Raw genomic sequence first — 18,584 nt, forward strand, 5'->3', positions numbered from 1 at the left:
AATTCACCAAGTGGATTTTCAAAAACGTCTCTGATTAGTCTTGGGCTAGTATTTTCGCACATGAAAGAAAGTATGATTTCAAGCTGACCTATATCAAAAGAATACTTTGCAGACCAGGTAGAAGACTTCAAGATCTTATACTGTGTGGCAATACGTTTTGTATTCAAGTCTGCGAATTCGCAAATTTGTTTGTTTTTCTGTTATGCAAAAATGTGAAAATGCAAAAGCCATTTCCTAAAGGTTTTATGTCCATTTCTTGTTGACTTTGTACGAACATCAGTTTACCCTGTCTTCTCATTCCCCCAAAATTTGTATTTGTGTTATCCGCGGTGTACGATACTTTTTTTTTTGCAAGAGCCATTTCCTGTGTGTGTGTGTGTCATGTTCCACCACAAAAAGTTGTAAACTTAATGTTGTATGTTTAGTACGTGGGGACAATTTCAGCCATCCATAACAACTGTGAGTAAAATCGTCACTCCTTTGTATTGAAGCAAGTAAATCATTTAACATCAAAAGACCATTGTCACACTGCAAGCGACAAAACCTATCTACTAAAGAATTATGCTACAATAGGGAAAAAGTTGTTTTGTTGGCAATGGGTGATTATTTTCATTGAAATGATTTATTTAAATCAATCAGTTACTGAATCAGGTCAGTGGAAAACGTTTCGCCAGTTCTCAACAGAAAATCAACTAAATATAAAACATTTTGTAGAAGAACAAAATGAATTTAGAACGAGAACTTATGTATCGATTCAATCTTCATTTTAAAACAAATTATTAAAATAAAGACAATTCAATCTAAACACTGATAAACACTATCCATAGATTATGAAGAAATCTTTCATCTAGAAAAAAATACCATTCTTTGAAGTTCTAGTGAAAACCGAATTATCTCCACAGTCCATAAAAGCTACTGGCAATATATACACGAAGATAATACCATTGAGGAATAACCAGAGGATATATATACCGAAAGGACAGACAGTTCAATTTCAACAAGAAACAACTTTACTGACGATATATAATAACAGAAACATGGGATTCCACATCTGAACAGAATGTGACCAATAGACTATTGAAAAAATGCTAAACCATAAATCAAAAGGAAAAAGAACAAAGCAACTTTCTGAAAGGTAACTGTGAGGTTGGAACAGACTAGTATGTCTAATACCGTGAAAGGAAAAAGAAAAATTCTCAGTTAAATTTAGAATGTTTCGTGGGTATAATTTAAATGAAAATGTTCCGTCAACTAAAACCACAACATAATACATTTAATTAAGAATGCTCAAAACATCAATATGCAGTTCATAGTATGATAAAAAACGGTGTTATATAAATAATTATGAACCATATTGTATAACAAGGTTCATATTAAATAAATATTGTATTCATCAGTGTAATGAATATTTATTTATTCATTTATTTTAGTATATAGGAGATGGCTCACATAAAGTTCAAAGTTAAAATGTCGCTGTTGAGAAATAAATCATTTTTTGTTAATCTATACTTTCACGAACTTTAGGGATTCGAATCCATGCATTTCAAATCAAAAAGTGTGTTTCATTCTTTTACAAGTCTTATTCATATTCACACACTATTTTAAAACCAAAAATGGGAAAAAAAAAGAAATCATATTTTATTAAACAACTGCTTATTTGCGTTTTGTGAACTTGATCTAAGGATGGCCATCATATACGGATAGATGATGGTTAAGTCTTACACAGTGGTTGAATTTAATAAAAAAAAAACTAACCACCTCTTAATCCTATGTGTGCATTTCCAATTATTAATAAGGCAGTTATTTTAAATGAAACACTTTTTATTTGAAACAAGTTACATTCATTTCAGTGGAACAGGAAAACATTTTTTCCACTTTGCATATAATTTTTATTATTCCACAATTTATATTTATCTCTGTTACACACCTGTTTCCAGTTTTTCTGCTCATCTTGCTCGAAAAAGGAGCCATCTGGATCACTACTGTATATTGAAAATCCACGGTTTTTATATATCTTATATTTTCCTTGACGGCTTTCACTGTTGGTTTTGTATAACATACGGTACGGATAATCAACCTTTGATCTGATAATATCAGCAACACTTCTGACTTCAGATTTGTTCCTGTAGTCCTTAGTATAGCACATGATTACTCCGCATGTGACATCTGCTGCACTCTCACTGTTTTCTTGTGTTGAACATTTTGCATGCCAGATGAGGTTATCCTCAACACATTTCCTTACCTGCAACCAGCCTCGGTCAAGAGCAGTCAGACCTCTCATATCCTTTTCCGTTTTATTTAAAAAAAGCATCCACTTTCCTCCCATATTTGAATTATTTTCTTTTTGCTTAACATCCTTATATTTAGCTTGTTTCTCTCCTCCTCCTTCCTGATCCTCCTTCTTCTCCTCATATTCTTCATCAACTTCGTTTCCATGCTCCATCTGATAATCTTTACTGTATTTGTGGATGAAATTCGCATTTGTAACTTTACTTGGAAGCATTATATCATTTTCTTCGATTTCATTTCTGACATTTCGAAAGAATTCCTGCAAAATTAATATCAGCTGATTAGTTTCTTAAAGATGTTAGATCTTTACAAATGTGTAAGAATTTACAATACTGAGGTCATCAAAATAATCATGCAGATTCTCTAAGAATGAACTTTATTCTTAAAATGATAAAATGGTTAAACTTATTAACAGAAATTTACAGATATAACATGATTTTCTCAAATATTTTATTTGCTTTGAATTCAGCCAAATGCACAACTCAACGAGAATGGCATCATCTACAAGCGACGTTGCATCATATCATCGTGTAAATATTGCACCTTCTAACATTATCGGCGATTTATTTTGAAAACGATAGTTTATCATTAGGAAGGTAACAGTGTTGAGGTTCTGGAAAAACATGGAAGCGCCATAATCATCATCATACGAAGAACAAACTTTGAAGTGAAAGAATTCTTTAGGATGTATGAAAAGGCAGGATGATTTATCACAATGATTGTCACGGTAAAATCACATAGCTACATCAAATGATCGGAGATAGCAATTCATCTGGTTATCTGAAATGTGTACAGTGATGCGCAGAAGACACATAAGAATGTATCATAATCAAATGAGAGTTTCAAAGCTTATCATTCTAAAAAGATTCTTTGATTAAACACACAGATGCTGCACTTTTTCAAATTGAAAAAGAAATATGTCAAGTGTAATTCACATCAATGAAACACTAATTCCTTTGCACTAGTTGAAGTGCTATTTAGGCAGCTTAATTAGAATTCACTAACGTATAGACCAGTGAAGATTTTTACCAAGAATGCAGTGAAGTTTCGTTCGGTTAACGGGAGTAGTCGACTACTGTTCTCTTAAGAACCACTCATCTTAACTGCAGTCCATAAATCACGCATCAGTACATTTGAAAAGTGTGGATTTTAGGTTCACTGTGTACCATATCATCGAACTAAAAAGTATGCATTGTTTTATACAAATATATTGTAAAAAAAATAAAATCACAAGTTATATTTTCCGATTCCATTAATAATTTTGTCCATATTCCTATTCTAAGAAAAAATAATACATCAGAATTTAAATCAGGTGTGGTAACAAGCAACATGTTATTGGTTTGGATTACATTGTACATTGAGGAATAGAGCAATTAAATAAATAACACACTAAGAAAGAAATACAAGTCGGAATCATTAGGTCTATAAGAACTGCGCAATCAACCTGATTTACAGCATACGACAAGCAGACAAGTTCTAATAAAGGCATAATGTGATCCAAAGAAGTAATGAGGAAATAACAACGTTGTACCATCATTTTGCATTACAGTTTAAGCCAATAATAAAATTTTGTCGTCTAAATCTCAAATTATCAGCTCATCGTTGCTTGTGCAATATCCAGATAGATACCCATCTGGATATTGATAGATGGTGCTCTACTAGAAAGTGGGGATCAGACATTAGGTCAGTTCTCCGCATTGCTTAAAAGGCGACGTGGAGGTCGCATCCCAGTTATCCAGTTTTTATCTTTAAGCATCCCAACCACAATGTTTTGAAAAATACCCAGAGGGAGCCCGATATCTAGGTGAAAGAATACAGTAAAAAGTGCCTTAGAAGAGGGGAGATATAAGATTTGGCCAGCCAGGTTGGCTGAGTGGTTAGGGTATCCGCTCTCCAGCCGAAAGGCTGTGGGTTCGAATCCCAGCGTGGGCATGGATATTTGTTTGTGAAAATACTAGTAGTGGTGGTAGATGGTGTAGGTATGATGAAGGTAGTTGCGGCTGGTGGAATGGTGAAGACGGATAGTTGTAGAGCAGGTACCTCCCTCGATGAGTCTTTGGACTCCCTAGAGGTGTTGGGTAATAATAATAATAATAATATTGGAGTCTTAGCAAATAACAGAATAATTTGGAAGAAACTGTCGATTGGAAGTGAGTAATGATGTAACTTTTTCGCATGGTACTGTTATGATATCCTGTACCACCTTCCATTCATATCGTCACGTTAGGAATTTGGTGATAAGAATGATAACGAAAAAAACTTTAGTTTGCTGTCGTATTTTTATAACCTATATGGAACAGTATTTTAATTTTTTATTCTTTTCTTTTCTATTTTTTATGTTCTACTCCTAATTTTTAGTTTCATTTTTTAATTTCTATTTTTATAACCTGTACTGCCAATGTAATCCTGAAAATCGAGCGTTTGGCTACATGGGAAACTGTTGCAGGTTTTGCAATTTCGGGGATTTGCTAGATCACAATAAAAGATATCGCGAATATTTAAAAACAGATCGATTAACTTTTCAAAATCATCTAGTGTGAAGGAATTCCCTGATGGAATTGTGTGCATTTCTACTAATTTCGAGTAAAGCCTTAGTAAAATTTTATGTGCCTCAGAATCAATACCAACTGAGCCCTCGTTTAAAATAAAAAAAAGCACAAACATTGGTGAATAAAATCTCCAGAAATTGATGCACAAAGGTTTTCATCAATTTCTATTGCAATAAGGATTCGAATCTATGGATTAAAAATAACGTGTAAGTGTTATTCTGCCTGTAATTATTTAAATGTTGAACATAACAAAATCGTACTTTGTTAAACTACGAACAATTTTATAAAATATAACCCATTGAGATATGTCAAGTTTAATTTTTGAATTTAATTCTAGAGCATATTTTGTATTCGCTAAAAGGAAGTCTTCAATGTTTCTCTTGAAAGTGAAGTAATCGAATACTTTTTGAAATGAGAAAAAGTTACATTATTTTGAGTATATGCCTGCATTACCAAATTTTAAAAATATCTGCTATTTTAAATGAAATTATTTAATTTTCAAACACGTTACCTTCGTTTCTGTAGAATGGTAAGTGATTTCTATTTTGCTTACTTACGGCTCTTACTATTACACAATTTCTTTATCTATTTTTACTCATACCTCACAGAGTTTCCATCTGCTCTGCTCATCTCGCTCAAAAAAGTAGCCATCTCTTTCACTTCTGTACATTGAAGCGTCGCTCTCTTCATCCGCTCTGCATTCTTCTTCAAGGGCTGCAGAGTCTATTTTGTAGTACATAGGTTCTAGATAATTAACCTCTCTCCTGATAATATCAGCAATCTCTTTTACGTTGCCTTTGTCCCTGTAATCCTGAGTGTAACATAGGACAACTCCGTTAGTGGGATTGATTGAAGCCATTGAACACTTGGCACGCCATATGACGTTACAGTTTATCAATTTAACAATCTCTGACCAGCAGTTGTCAAGAGAAGTCAGACTGTTCTTATCCTTGGCTGTTTTATTTAAAGAAAGGATCCACTTTCCTTCGGTATTTTCTTCTAAGTTCTCATCATTATATTCAATTGCGTTTTCTTCTCCTTCCTCTTTTTGATCTACTTTCTTCTTCTTTTCATAAACGTCGACTTTATGTTGATTCTGATAATCTTCACTATATGCTTGGATAAAGTCCCCAGTTTTGATTCTACTTGGAATTATTGAATCACTTATTCCAGCATTCTTTTCTGCCATTTCGAAAGAATGCCTGAAAAATTAATATCAGCAGATTAGTTTACTAAAAGATAAATCTGTGTCATTGACGAAGAATAGTTTAGAAATCTAGTTCTAACTGAAATAATACAAATTTATTGCAGATCAATTTCATTCTTAGAAACGACAAAGTACTTAAACTTACAATATTACTTTGGTGGCATCATTATAATTCTACATATCAATTTATTCACTTCTGGATTCATTAATAAGAAAATAAAGGCATTGCAATGCTTGAAATAACTTTAAAAATTTGCCTGGTTTGGTATCTAGAGCAAACTTTTTGTCTATGTAAATATAATTAAAAATATAACACACACACACACACACACACACACACACACACACACACACACACACACACACACACACACACACACACACACACACACACACACACACACACACACAATCAATAAAAATGGGAAAAATCCTTAGCCATCCCATGGTACAAATGTATATACTATTATAGATTTACAAATAAGAGTACAGTGAGTTGGAGAAAAAAGTTGACTTCATTTCTTGAAATGACACTGTTATTGTATATTCCACTATATCTAAATAAGATTTGAAAACTATATTTGAAAACTGTTTCAGATGACTGAGTTAAATGTAAAAATGTAAGCATTTGTTTAAATAAATACTTGCAGTAATTATTACATAAATTATTGAAAGTTTTTCATACTTCACAGAGATACTTACTCTAAGTAAGAAGAAGGATTGGAATTATGGTGAAAAAAGGTAGCACTGGAAGAGTACATCCTGATGGGAAAATGAAATGGCATTGCTGGATTTAATTTTCTTGAGGTTCTCTCTTTATTACTGCAGCGCAGCAGTTCAGCCTTTGATAAATTTACCCATAAAGTTTTCGTTCTATACTACTTTTTTTTTCTGGCATCTTACTCTGAAACATGTTTGATGTATTATTTCCCTACTCATTGTTCCCTACAGATGGAAACTACTACTGTTATTGTAGTAGTTTCCATCTGTTCTGCTCATCTTGCTTAAAAAAGGAGCCATCTATTTCACTTCCGTACATCGACGATTTCCGTATGAAATGGAATGAAAAACCTGAGTTCCAGGAAAATAAAGCCATATCATCTCTGTATGTGACCGTCAATTCGCCTCGTAATGTTCGAGAATCCCGCACGTGTTCAGCGGCGGACCTCAACCTGCACGATGCTGCAAGGACATCTGTCAGCACCAGAACTGTCTGCAGAGAGTTGCATGCCTTCGGTTACCACAGCAGAGCTGCTGTGAACAACCCACAAATCACCCCCCCCCTTTCCGAATGAAAAACGACATTTGGACTGGTATGTATCTTTCACCAGTTGTTAGACTGTAGATGATTGGTAAAGGATCCTGTGGAGAAACTAATCACGCATTCTAACATTTCATCCTGATGGGACGAACCGGCAGCACTGCATCATTTTCCAACTGTCATGTTTTGTGACTAAGAACTATAACGTCAGATGGATACCTGAACATCCTGTACAACTTCAAGCATTTGTTGCCGTGGAAGTACTCCTGCAGCGACTCTTACATGTTTCAGCACAACAATGATGCGTGTCCGAGACTGGTTTCTACAAAGAAACGTTGAAGTGTTTGACTAGCCGGCTCAGTCTAGATCTCAAACCCTGGAATACCTTTGGGAATTAGAACTCCAAATTCGCACCAGACCAGAGCAACCGTCATTAGCATCAGCAATGGGGAAGAGTTTTGAGCAGAGAGATCGAAGCATATTTCTGTTTCAACGTATCAAAAATTTGTTGAAAGCAATGCCCAGGCATTTATTTTTCGGTTATTATCTCATAAGAGATAATCTTAAAACCAATTTCTCAGAGAAATCAAAGTGGAGAAAAACAGAGGGATCTATCGGAAATTCACTAAGAACGAAATATTGAAAGCAAAATTGATGGAAGAAATACAGAGAATTGGTACACAGAATGTAAGATCACTAGCCAAAAAAAAAAAAAAAGAATTAATGGGAGAACGAAAATTCGCAATATTAAAATTAATGCAATATCAGTAAAAAAGAAAATGGCAAAATAGTAAAGCAATTTTCCAATTACATATTAATAAATAGTAGAGAATAGAAATGTGAAAGAACAGTTAAAGGAATTGGAATATTAATGGAGTATAAACAAGAGAACAAAAACAAACTACAGTCGGGTCTCTTTTTATGCGGCAGATACGTTTCATAGAAAACCGCATATAAAAAATCGCACAAAAAAAAGGCCTAACTTGCGTTGAAAAATTTGGGATATGTTCCATAATTTTTAAAACTGCATAAAACCGAAGCAATGAATTAAAATAAACCTAAAATCGCATAAATAATGTTTATGAAAATTCGAGAAAATAAGAATGCCTAAGTTTATTTTAAAGCATTATTCATTTAATTTTATTGAAAATAAACATTTTTTTTTTACATATTTTCATCAGAATTATCGTCGCAATATATTAGACAATATTCGGCAACGTGTGCGAACTAGTACAAAATCACTTTCATCACCAGAAGAGATAGTCAGCGCATCAGATCTGTATGTAAAGGCAATGGTTCTTCACAAACAGAATTAGCTTCATCCACGTTCTGTGCTGATTTTTTGATTCTGACAATGTAATCAGTGATTAAACTTGGCGATGATGATTTCACTAATTTTTTATACAGCTCGCGATATCCAGATATACAGTTCTTCAGCTCATGTTGGAATTTTACGGCTCTTTCAGAATTTGTGTCATTAACTAGAAAATGATATTCCAATTTATTGCAAAGTTCAAGACTTTCTCGAATTATATTTGCAGTGAAGGGGATAGATTTTTCTTCCGCTTCGCTATCGTTTTCTGGATCCTCGACGATATCTAAAGTTAATCGATATCCAATAATATCATCATCACTTAAGGCATTATCCACAAGCAATTCGTCTACATCGTTCTGGCTAAATGTATCAAAACCTTCTCCACCAATTTCATGTGCCAAAGTAATGATTTCAGCTGATAATGTAGATGTTTGCACTGTTTGCAACACATCCAGGCCAAGCTGCTTTCCAGCAGTCATTTAAAGTTTGTGGTCTTATTTCAGCGATAGCAGATGCAACATGATTTAAGCAGTCCAAAATAGAAAATTTTTTCCAAACGTCAGTTACTGTTAATGATGAATTTTCTAGTTTATCCAATATAAATTGAAAAGTGTGTTTAACGTAATATTTTTTAAAAGTAGCAATTATGCCTTGATCTAATGGCTGAATAATGCTTGTTGTATTGGGTGGAAAAAACACTACCTGCATGACTTGGTGTTTTGTCAACAATTAATAAAACTTTAAAATCGAGAGCTTTTTGTTTCATATATGTTTCCACTTTTGGTACAAAGCAATTATTGAACCATTCAGTAAATACAACAGTTGTTACCCAGGCCGTTGTATTAGCCATCTGATGTACCGTTAGCTATTTTAGATCTTTGCCTTTTAGAGCACGTGGTCTTAGAAATCGATTTACATTCAACATTCGATCTCTTGATGCATTGCTACAAAGCAACAACGTTACTCGATCTTTGCTTGCTTCAAATCCCCTTGTTTTTTTCTCAGACTGCGATGTAAGTTCGACTAGGCATTTTCTTCCAAAACAATCCTGTTTCGTCAGCGTTAAACACTTGATCGGGACAATATCCGCCATCTTCAATAATTTTGGCTAACTTCTCTTGTTAGCCAAAATTATTTTTTGGCTAACAAGAGAAATTAAGAAAATTAAGAAAATGTTTGGTTGCTTCTTCATCAGCTGCTGCAACTTCGCCTGTAATCTTCACGTTATGACAATTCTTTATCAGCCTGGGAAGCGGAAGTGGACGGCTCCAATTGCTTCATCTGTTCGTGAAACCGAAGAGCTTTTTGTTTAATTAAATAACCACTTATAGGAATTCTTCTTTGAGTTAATTCTTCAATCCAAATTACGAGCGCTCGTTCCATTTTTTCTAAGAAAGCATCTCTTGAGTACGATGATAATTTGGCACTTATTTTGTGCCAGAAATGACAGATTATCTTATTGCGACTTCATTCGTTTTAATTGCTCTTATAGTAGATTCGCCTAAATTAAAATGTTTACCTATCGCCGTAGATCCCTCTCCTTTTGCTAAGCGATCTAAAATTGCAATTTTCATTTCCAAAGAAATTGCTTTTCTTTGGTCTTTTTTTTTTCTCCATTGGGCCCAATCAAATTGGGCCCAATGGAGAAAATTGTTATTTTAAAGAAATTGTTATTTTAAAGATTTTAAATCAAATCTTTAAAATAACAATTAGCAAAATGTAGACTTGCGATAATAAAAAGACAAACACTTATGCAAAATTAAACTTCATGAACACTCATTGCTTACATGTTACGCCAGAATGTGCTGCAACACGTTGTTCATTATGTACAACGGCAATCAACGAATTGGTCAACAACACGTGAAATCACCTACTTTATAGGTAAAATTTTCCAACTGTTATACAAGTAAAATAATTACCACTTTAGAAACTGCTAAAAGAAAAGTTAATTTTCCGCCATGTAATAATAAACAACTCATTGATTACCCCAGGGTTTCCCAAACTGCGTTCCGCGGAAGGTGAATAAGTGTTCTGCGAGTTCTCGTGGAATTTGTCATTTTAGTTTTCTAAGCATTTTCCATGAATAAATATGTTATAGTGGAAATAGTCTGAGGAGAATAACATTTGTGAATATGTCGAAAACCTCATACCCAGAACGTCTAAATAACATCTGTGTAGCAAATGTTAGTAACCAAGCCATGTATTTTTAAATGTGGAAGTATCCATGAATTATCGTTAATTTTCACACATTAAAACCTTTCAACATTCGGGAAAGAGAATACTGCTGTTTATGACCGGTCATAAAAATTGCCTGCAAGCCGATTACAATGTGCGGCGTATCCTCTGTTCTCAAAACTGAACGAAATAACATCTGTGTTGCAAATGTTAGTGACCAATCAGAAAGGAAGTATAAAGAAAAAAAGTTTCCACTGAAATTGAAAATCAAGGTAGTCTGTTTCCGGTTCTCAGATCTAGAAATATTGAATACTTTCTTCACAAGTTCGTATTGTAGGGTGAAAGTGCTTGTTTCGAAACCGTAGTGCCATGATTTTTTTAAAAGTAATAGGAATACAGATTTAAATTCTAATATGAATGAGAGACAAGGCACTTTGTTTAATTTTGGTATTAAGAAATCTCTTATTGAAGGTGTTTGTGACGGCACAGATAGTGAGTCATCCACCCTGAAGCGATCTACAGGATGTACAAAAGGAGAGGAAAACTACCAGCACACAGGAGGAAGACTGCATTCACTTGTAAGTACTTATAATAATAATACATATTATAAATTTGTGATCAGAATGGGATACGTCAATGAAAATCAGCACAAATTAATTTAATGATGTTTATATTTAGTTGATGTTTAATTAATTATTAATGATAATTATTAATTAATGATAAACATCAGCTAACTTAACAATTAATTATTAATGAATACATTACAAAATAACCAAGATGTTCCATGAAAAATTCAGGATTTGTGAAGTGTTTTTTAAAAGTAATAGGAATACAGATTTAAATTCTAATATGAATGAGAGACAAGGCACTTTGTTTAATTTTGGTATTAAGAAATCTCTTATTGAAGGTGTTTGTGACGGCACAGATAGTGAGTCATCCACCCTGAAGCGATCTACAGGATGTACAAAAGGAGAGGAAAACTACCAGCACACAGGAGGAAGACTGCATTCACTTGTAAGTACTTATAATAATAATACATATTATAAATTTGTGATCAGAATGGGATACGTCAATGAAAATCAGCACAAATTAATTTAATGATGTTTATATTTAGTTGATGTTTAATTAATTATTAATGATAATTATTAATTAATGATAAACATCAGCTAACTTAACAATTAATTATTAATGAATACATTACAAAATAACCAAGATGTTCCATGAAAAATTCAGGATTTGTGAAGTGTTTTTTAAAAGTAATAGGAATACAGATTTAAATTCTAATATGAATAAGAGATAACTTAATAATTTACTGGTCGTAAAAATACAACATATATAACATGGGAGAATACAAGAGGATTAAAAAAGTTTACAAATTATTTCATTATTACTAATACAGATATCATAGAAAAATTATTGATGTAAGAGTTGTAATATCCGTAGATATAAGAGTCTTGATACACTTGAAAAGATTTCAGAAATTTCATAACCCAAATAAACACAAGCATATTCTCATTATATCTGATAGAATTAAAGGATGAAGAATTTGATAATCTGTTTGAAATAAAAATTTTACTTCTGTTTCAAACTTGGAACCCAACCATAATTATTAATAGAGTATTTTCGGGGCAAACTGCAACTGTGAAAATTATAAAAGCGTAGTCGATAAAGTTATAAGCATATTCTTCAACTGAGGTACCTCCGTTACCACGAAGCAACGATTTTTATTGTTGTAAGAGAAAACGGCATATTAGTGTGATGGAAACTTCTGTTGATCTTTTCAAAATGCAGTAATTTTTTAACCTCATGCAAATATTTGTATAGTATTGGAGCACTTAAATATCAGTTATTTATATTTTGCATACCGTTTTATGTAAAGTCATTCCGACGAAAAGCTGTATATTTCACCTGTATTAATACAGTGGTACCAAACTGTAAGGCTCTGGGCAGCGCTTCTGTCCAATAGAATATGTTTCAAAGGTTTTATAAGAGGTTACTCTCGCTCTACCATGAAGACAGAGTTTAGGTTATAACAGCAAAATGTAATCGAAGCCATGGAAGATCAGCTTGCAAGTCGGTCTCATTCCAGTACAAATACACGAATATCTCGACAAACTGTGGCAAGACGTCTGCGACTAGTAAGCCTATACGCCAGGAGTGTAGTCTGTCCTTTATTCACAGCTCATCGCAGAGCACATTTTCAGTGCTGTAACCATACAAATTGAGCAAGACAACAATGGATTAATGTATTATTTACAAATGAAAGTCATTTTGCTCTCTCGTCTGATTCTAGGCGACACTTGCTCTAGCGTGAAAGTGATACTGCTTACCATCGCGAGAATGTTCTAGAAAGGGATGCACAGAACTACAAATGCCGAAAGGAGGGACTATGACAGATGAACGATATTGTAACGAAGTTCTTCAACGTCATGTTTGACGTTAAAGTGGCGCCACAGGTGAAGAATTCATTTTTATGGAAGAAATGCCACACCACATCGTACGCGAGCAGTGAAGATATTTCTGGAGACCGAGAATATTTTTCGAAACAAGTGGCCAGCATGCTCCCCAGATCTCAACCCAATAGGACAGTTTTAGACGCAATAAGAGACGCATTACTGTTGGAAATTCCTCTCTACAAAGCTATCCTTGCTTTAAAGGAGTGTCACAGTTTGCCTGAATAACTGTGAATCATTTGGTGCAAAGCATGGTATGACGTTGTGAGAGCTGCAACGCAGTTAGGTGTGGACATATTTCATACTGAAATGTCTCTCCGCAGTTTTCTTTAAGTACTGTACATTAATTCTTTAACTAAGTTCTTTTGTCAAAAATGTACTGCAATTTAATTTGTAAGATATTTATAGCACTTATAACACATTTCTGTATCTAAGATATATCCATATATGCATTTTACATCTAAGATTTATCCACTAACTGAATATTTTCACTGACGTGGTCTTTGCACTCGAGCAGATCACAGTGCCACCTATATTATTTATTTATTTTTTAATAATAGTTTTATTATTCATACACACATACCTTTAACAATGTCTATATGTGAATACTTGCAAAATACTACATAATATCATTATTATCGTGATCATGGAGTAATAATATACATATTTATAGACACAATTAAATATTTTCTATTCACTAAGACATTTGGTATATCCATTTTTTATAACAATATATATCAATATTTTAACTAGCTAAATATAACGTAAGTATAAATATATATTATTATATGTATTTATATATAATAGTAATTTTATATAAATACATTTTTTCTGTAGTTAATCATTCATATTTACATTTCAATAATTTTTATATATTACGCATTTAATGCAGGTATTTTAGAAAATATAAATTAATAATAATGATAGTAATTGATATTCAAATAATTCAATTTGAATATCAAAGTTTGTGTTTGTTTGTATGCAACGTATTTACAAAAACAGTATTGTTACAATTTTATCACAACAAAATTTCAGTAGAATAATAATTTACTACTAATTTATAAGTGACACTCTATGTACTTGTATGATTTGATAATTTTCAGACAGATATATATATATATATATATATATATATATACAGATTTCGAAGAATTTTCGATGTTCGCATAAATTCTATCAGTAGTGATGTGTTCACGTTCACCATCGTAACTTCCTCATATATATAGATAGATTTTTTTTAAATTTAACTTGTTAAAATATACATTAGACGATAAGTAACAAGGACTATTTACATATTATAAATATATACAGGGTTGTCATAAAATAACTTTCCCTCTTTGGAGAAATCTGTAGACCAAATTTTATATTGAGAGTTTTAAAGGCATGGGGAGATGATTTTCGCGAAAAAAAGATTTAGGTACCAAAAGTAGCCGAATGGGGAAATTTTGGCGCTGGCGGAGCCGAAAACAAGCGAATAATTACATTAAAGGCAGATAAAATGGAATAATAACATTTCGACGATGTAAGCGACAACCGCTTCATTCATTCATTCCAGCTGGATATGGCGCATTACAATGATAATAATAATAATAATTAAACTAAAACAACAACTTGCGAGAGACACAGAAATTAATGTAGTGATTGAACTCATAGGAAATAATGTTTTATTCATCAGAATCCCCTGAGCCACATAGACGATTTTCAATGTGCTGACCTTTCTTGTGTACAACAAATTGCATCCGGTGTGCGATGTTCAATGTGTGGTTGTGCTCCATCCTGCATAATTTTTATGCAGGATGGAGCACAAATTATGCAGTCCAAACATTGTCTTTGCTGTAATGCAGGAATGAAAAAATTTTTCAGCATTCGTCTATAAATCTCTCCAGTAATGGAGCAGGTTACAGGACCTGCAGGTGTAATACGCTCAAAAAACTATGGTCCTCTTATGAAATCGGCTGTGAAGCCACACCACACAGTTACTTTTGGAGAATGAAGGGTGGTACTTGCTGGATCGCTTGCGGATGTTCAGATGCCCAAATTCTGCAGTTGTGAGTGTTGATCGACCCATTGAGATAAAAATGAGCCTCATCACCCCACAGTATTTTCCAAAGCCAGTCATTGTCGACCTCCATTCGGGCAAGAAACGTTAGCGCGAAGATCATGCGCTTATCATAACCTGCGGTAGTTAGTGGTTACACACGACTGAACTTATACGGATAGAAGTGAAGCATTTTCCATAAGATTTTCTAGACTGTACCATAAGCCATATCAAGGTTGGAAGCTATGGTACGAGCGCTTGAACCAGTATTTGTCCCTGTGTCGTCGAACACCGCAGTAGCAACGTTTGTTACTGTCTCTCTTCTTGCACTGCTTTCCGTTCTCTGCCAGGTCTCACTCCTAGTGATCCAGTTTCCTCAAACTTCTTAATCATAGCTCTCAGTGCTACAGCTGACAGAGGACCTATACGCAGGTTATGAAGGCTTCTAAATTCCCGAAGGGCCACTACAGCATTGCACTGTAGCGTTTAAGGTAAAACAACTTAACAGGTAAAGCACGTTGAGGCAAGGTAGGAAGCATATTGAGCACAATTCGTCAGTCATTCGAATAACTGCCTGAACGTTCCCAATCCTTTTTTAGGTGGAACTGGTGGCGTTGCTGTCATCTACGCAGAATAAAATTTGCATAATCCTTTTTACCTGCGTTTACTGCAAATATTCGAGTGCTTTCGGCTCCGCCAGCGCCAAAATTTCCCCTATCGGTGACTTTTGGTACTAAATCTTTTTTGTTGGCGGAAATCATCTCCCCATGTCTTCAAAAGTCTCAGTATAAAATTTGGTCTCATTCCGTTTATTAGTTTTAGCTACAGATGCCTCCAAAGAGGGAAAGTTATTTTATGGTGACCCTGTATATTACAGAGAAAGAAATATTTTCCTTTCGTGTATACAATAGAGAATGCAATGAATGAATTCAACATTACAGTTAAGTTTCAGTCTTAGTTATCTTTCAGATGAAGCGTATTGTCGTCGTCAATCCAGAAGAGGGGGTACCAGTTGGATTCCACTCCTCTATGAATTTCGCGACAGTTCTCGTTTCTTTGTAGTACTCGAGTTCCAGTGAAAGCCTGCTTTTTAGTTTCCGATGAAGGATATACATGAGGGTTTGTGTAGTTTCAGTGATGGATGGATGCTGGTTATTTCTTGTGTGTTTTAGGTAGAAGCTGTAGATGACGGCCTTAGCGCAGATGAAGAGGAAATTGCATATTCTGTGTGGACTAAATTCCAGTAGTCCTCTTGGCTGTGTGCGTAGTTACAGGTGCTAGGGGCAGTATTCAGGACATAGGTGATCATCACTTTGTTTGCTGGACAGGTTAGATGTGTGTTCCAAGGTGCCTGAAACGTCACAGAATAGACAGATCCATTTCTCTTAGCTGAACTTTGTAGAGCTTAGAAGGAGTTGGCAAGATGTTATGCCATAGTCACTGTATGGCGGAATCTGGTTTGGCACACTTTGATTTATATGGAAGATCCCACTGAAAACTGAGTGGAATATGCAGCTTTGTAGATGAGATGGTTAAGGATGAATATACGAAGGGCGAAGTTGGAGGCACTGACATGAGGAAGTGGTATATTTTCTTGTAGTTGGAAGGAAGAATTGGAAGTGAGGCTTCAAATTGTACAAGATAAAAATATCGGCCTCGAGCAGTTTCTAGAAGGAATACGGATTTCCTGAGGTGTAGCGGTATCTGGATAGGCGTTTATAATAGCATCTTGCCTCTGTTGATATTGCTTTTCAGTTTTTGGGTTCTTAATTGGTAGGCTTGTGAATATTTTCCGCTTTAGGGTCTGGGTTGGGAGGTCCCCTATGACTCTTATTCCTGTCCAGTTCCATGTAGGGAAAAGAAAGGGCTGGCTAGTTATGAGACTTATTATGTTTCTATTCGAAAATAGTGGTTCTGTAAGTACAGCTGACTCTGTTTATGCTGTTAGTGTGTGTGTTTGTGTGATGAAGTTCTGCGGTTTTCCACCGCTGTAGAGCATCTTTGTAAAAATGAGGTAGTTTAGGAGGAGATGGTGCAGGACTGGCCATTCGGAGAATTGTGGAAAGTGTAAGTCCTCTGGTGGAAGATTTCGTGATGTAATCGAAGATGGTTACATAAGTGTGATTGAATTGAAGTGTCTTTAGGAGGAGGATTATCCTGAAGGATCTAATCTTGTTTTCAAGGGAAATTAAAATGTAAAAAGGGGGTAAATAGATAGATATGCGAACATCGAAAATTCTTCGAAATCTGTTTTTTGAACTATAATTTGCTGTTAAAGGTTGAATACCGAATCAGAAGAGGGATAAGAAATGCTTAAAGAAAGAATTTAATAAATACACCGAATCAATTTATCTAAATAAGTACTTACAATTATTTGACAAATGACTTCTTTTCAATATTTATAAATATATAATAAATTTGTCTGCAAAGTCAACTTACTTTTTAGTTTAAAGAAACATATATATATATATATATATATATATATATATATATATAGGCAAAATTAAAAAACGTTTACCTGAAAAGTTAAGAACTTACTCTGACTGACTATAGAGGAACTACTGAAATAAAACCGAATTTTACGTTACGAAATCAAAACCAAAACTAAAAGTGAATGACGTATGAGATTGTTACGATGGTGAACGTAAACACAACGCTCTCTATAAACTACTGATAGCATTTATGCAAACATCGAAAATTCTTAGAAATCTGTTTTTCGAACTATATATATTTAATATATTTATTTAATAAATTAATTATAAATTATATATGTATATATGTAATTAATATAATTTAATTAAAATATGAAAAGTTAAGAACTTACTGCTTTGCGATTGGCTACACAGAAACTCCTGAAATAAAACCGAAGGTTAAGTTACAAAGTCAAAACCAGAACTAAAAGTGAATGATATAGAATTTCAAGGTTACGCTCTTATTATGGTGAACTGAAACACAGCGCCCTCTACCACTTACTGGTAGCATTCATCCAAATATCGAAAATTCTTCGAAATCTGATTCTGAAACTGTGCTTTGCTGATAAAGGCGTAGATGCCGAATCGCAAGATGAATAAGATCTTCTTAAAGAAAAAAAAAATGAATAAATACACCAAATCAATTTACCTAAAGAAGTACTTGAAAATATTTGGCAAATTACTTCTTTCGAATATTTACAAACAATAAATTTGTCTGCAAAGCCAATTTACTTTTTAGTTTAAAGAAACTCGATGTAATCACGAAATCGAAACTAATACTCAAGTCACAATTTGCTCATAAAAGATATGTCACATGCAAGCTGTC

At 33.9% G+C, this 18,584-nt stretch overlaps 1 protein-coding gene across 1 annotated transcript; it reads right to left on the reverse strand.

Moving 5' to 3' along the window:
• Positions 1-1,806: 1,806 nt before the first annotated feature.
• LOC150092232 (uncharacterized) lies at positions 1,807-18,168 on the reverse strand. Its single transcript, XM_090415193.1, has 3 exons — positions 18,112-18,168; positions 5,440-6,040; positions 1,807-2,548 (listed from the first exon to the last, which is right to left on the reverse strand). The coding sequence occupies exons 2-3, from the start codon at positions 6,025-6,027 to the stop codon at positions 1,847-1,849; spliced, it is 1,290 nt and encodes a 429-aa protein (XP_090271319.1). The 5' UTR covers positions 6,028-6,040; positions 18,112-18,168; the 3' UTR covers positions 1,807-1,846.
• Between the last annotated feature and the right edge of the window lie 416 nt (positions 18,169-18,584).

The sequence above is a fragment of the Typopeltis vanoorti genome, unplaced genomic scaffold, assembly GCF_054136105.1.
Source record: "Typopeltis vanoorti isolate ZY-2024b unplaced genomic scaffold, IOZ_Tvanoo_1.0 HiC_scaffold_116, whole genome shotgun sequence".
Taxonomy (NCBI): domain Eukaryota; kingdom Metazoa; phylum Arthropoda; class Arachnida; order Uropygi; family Thelyphonidae; genus Typopeltis; species Typopeltis vanoorti.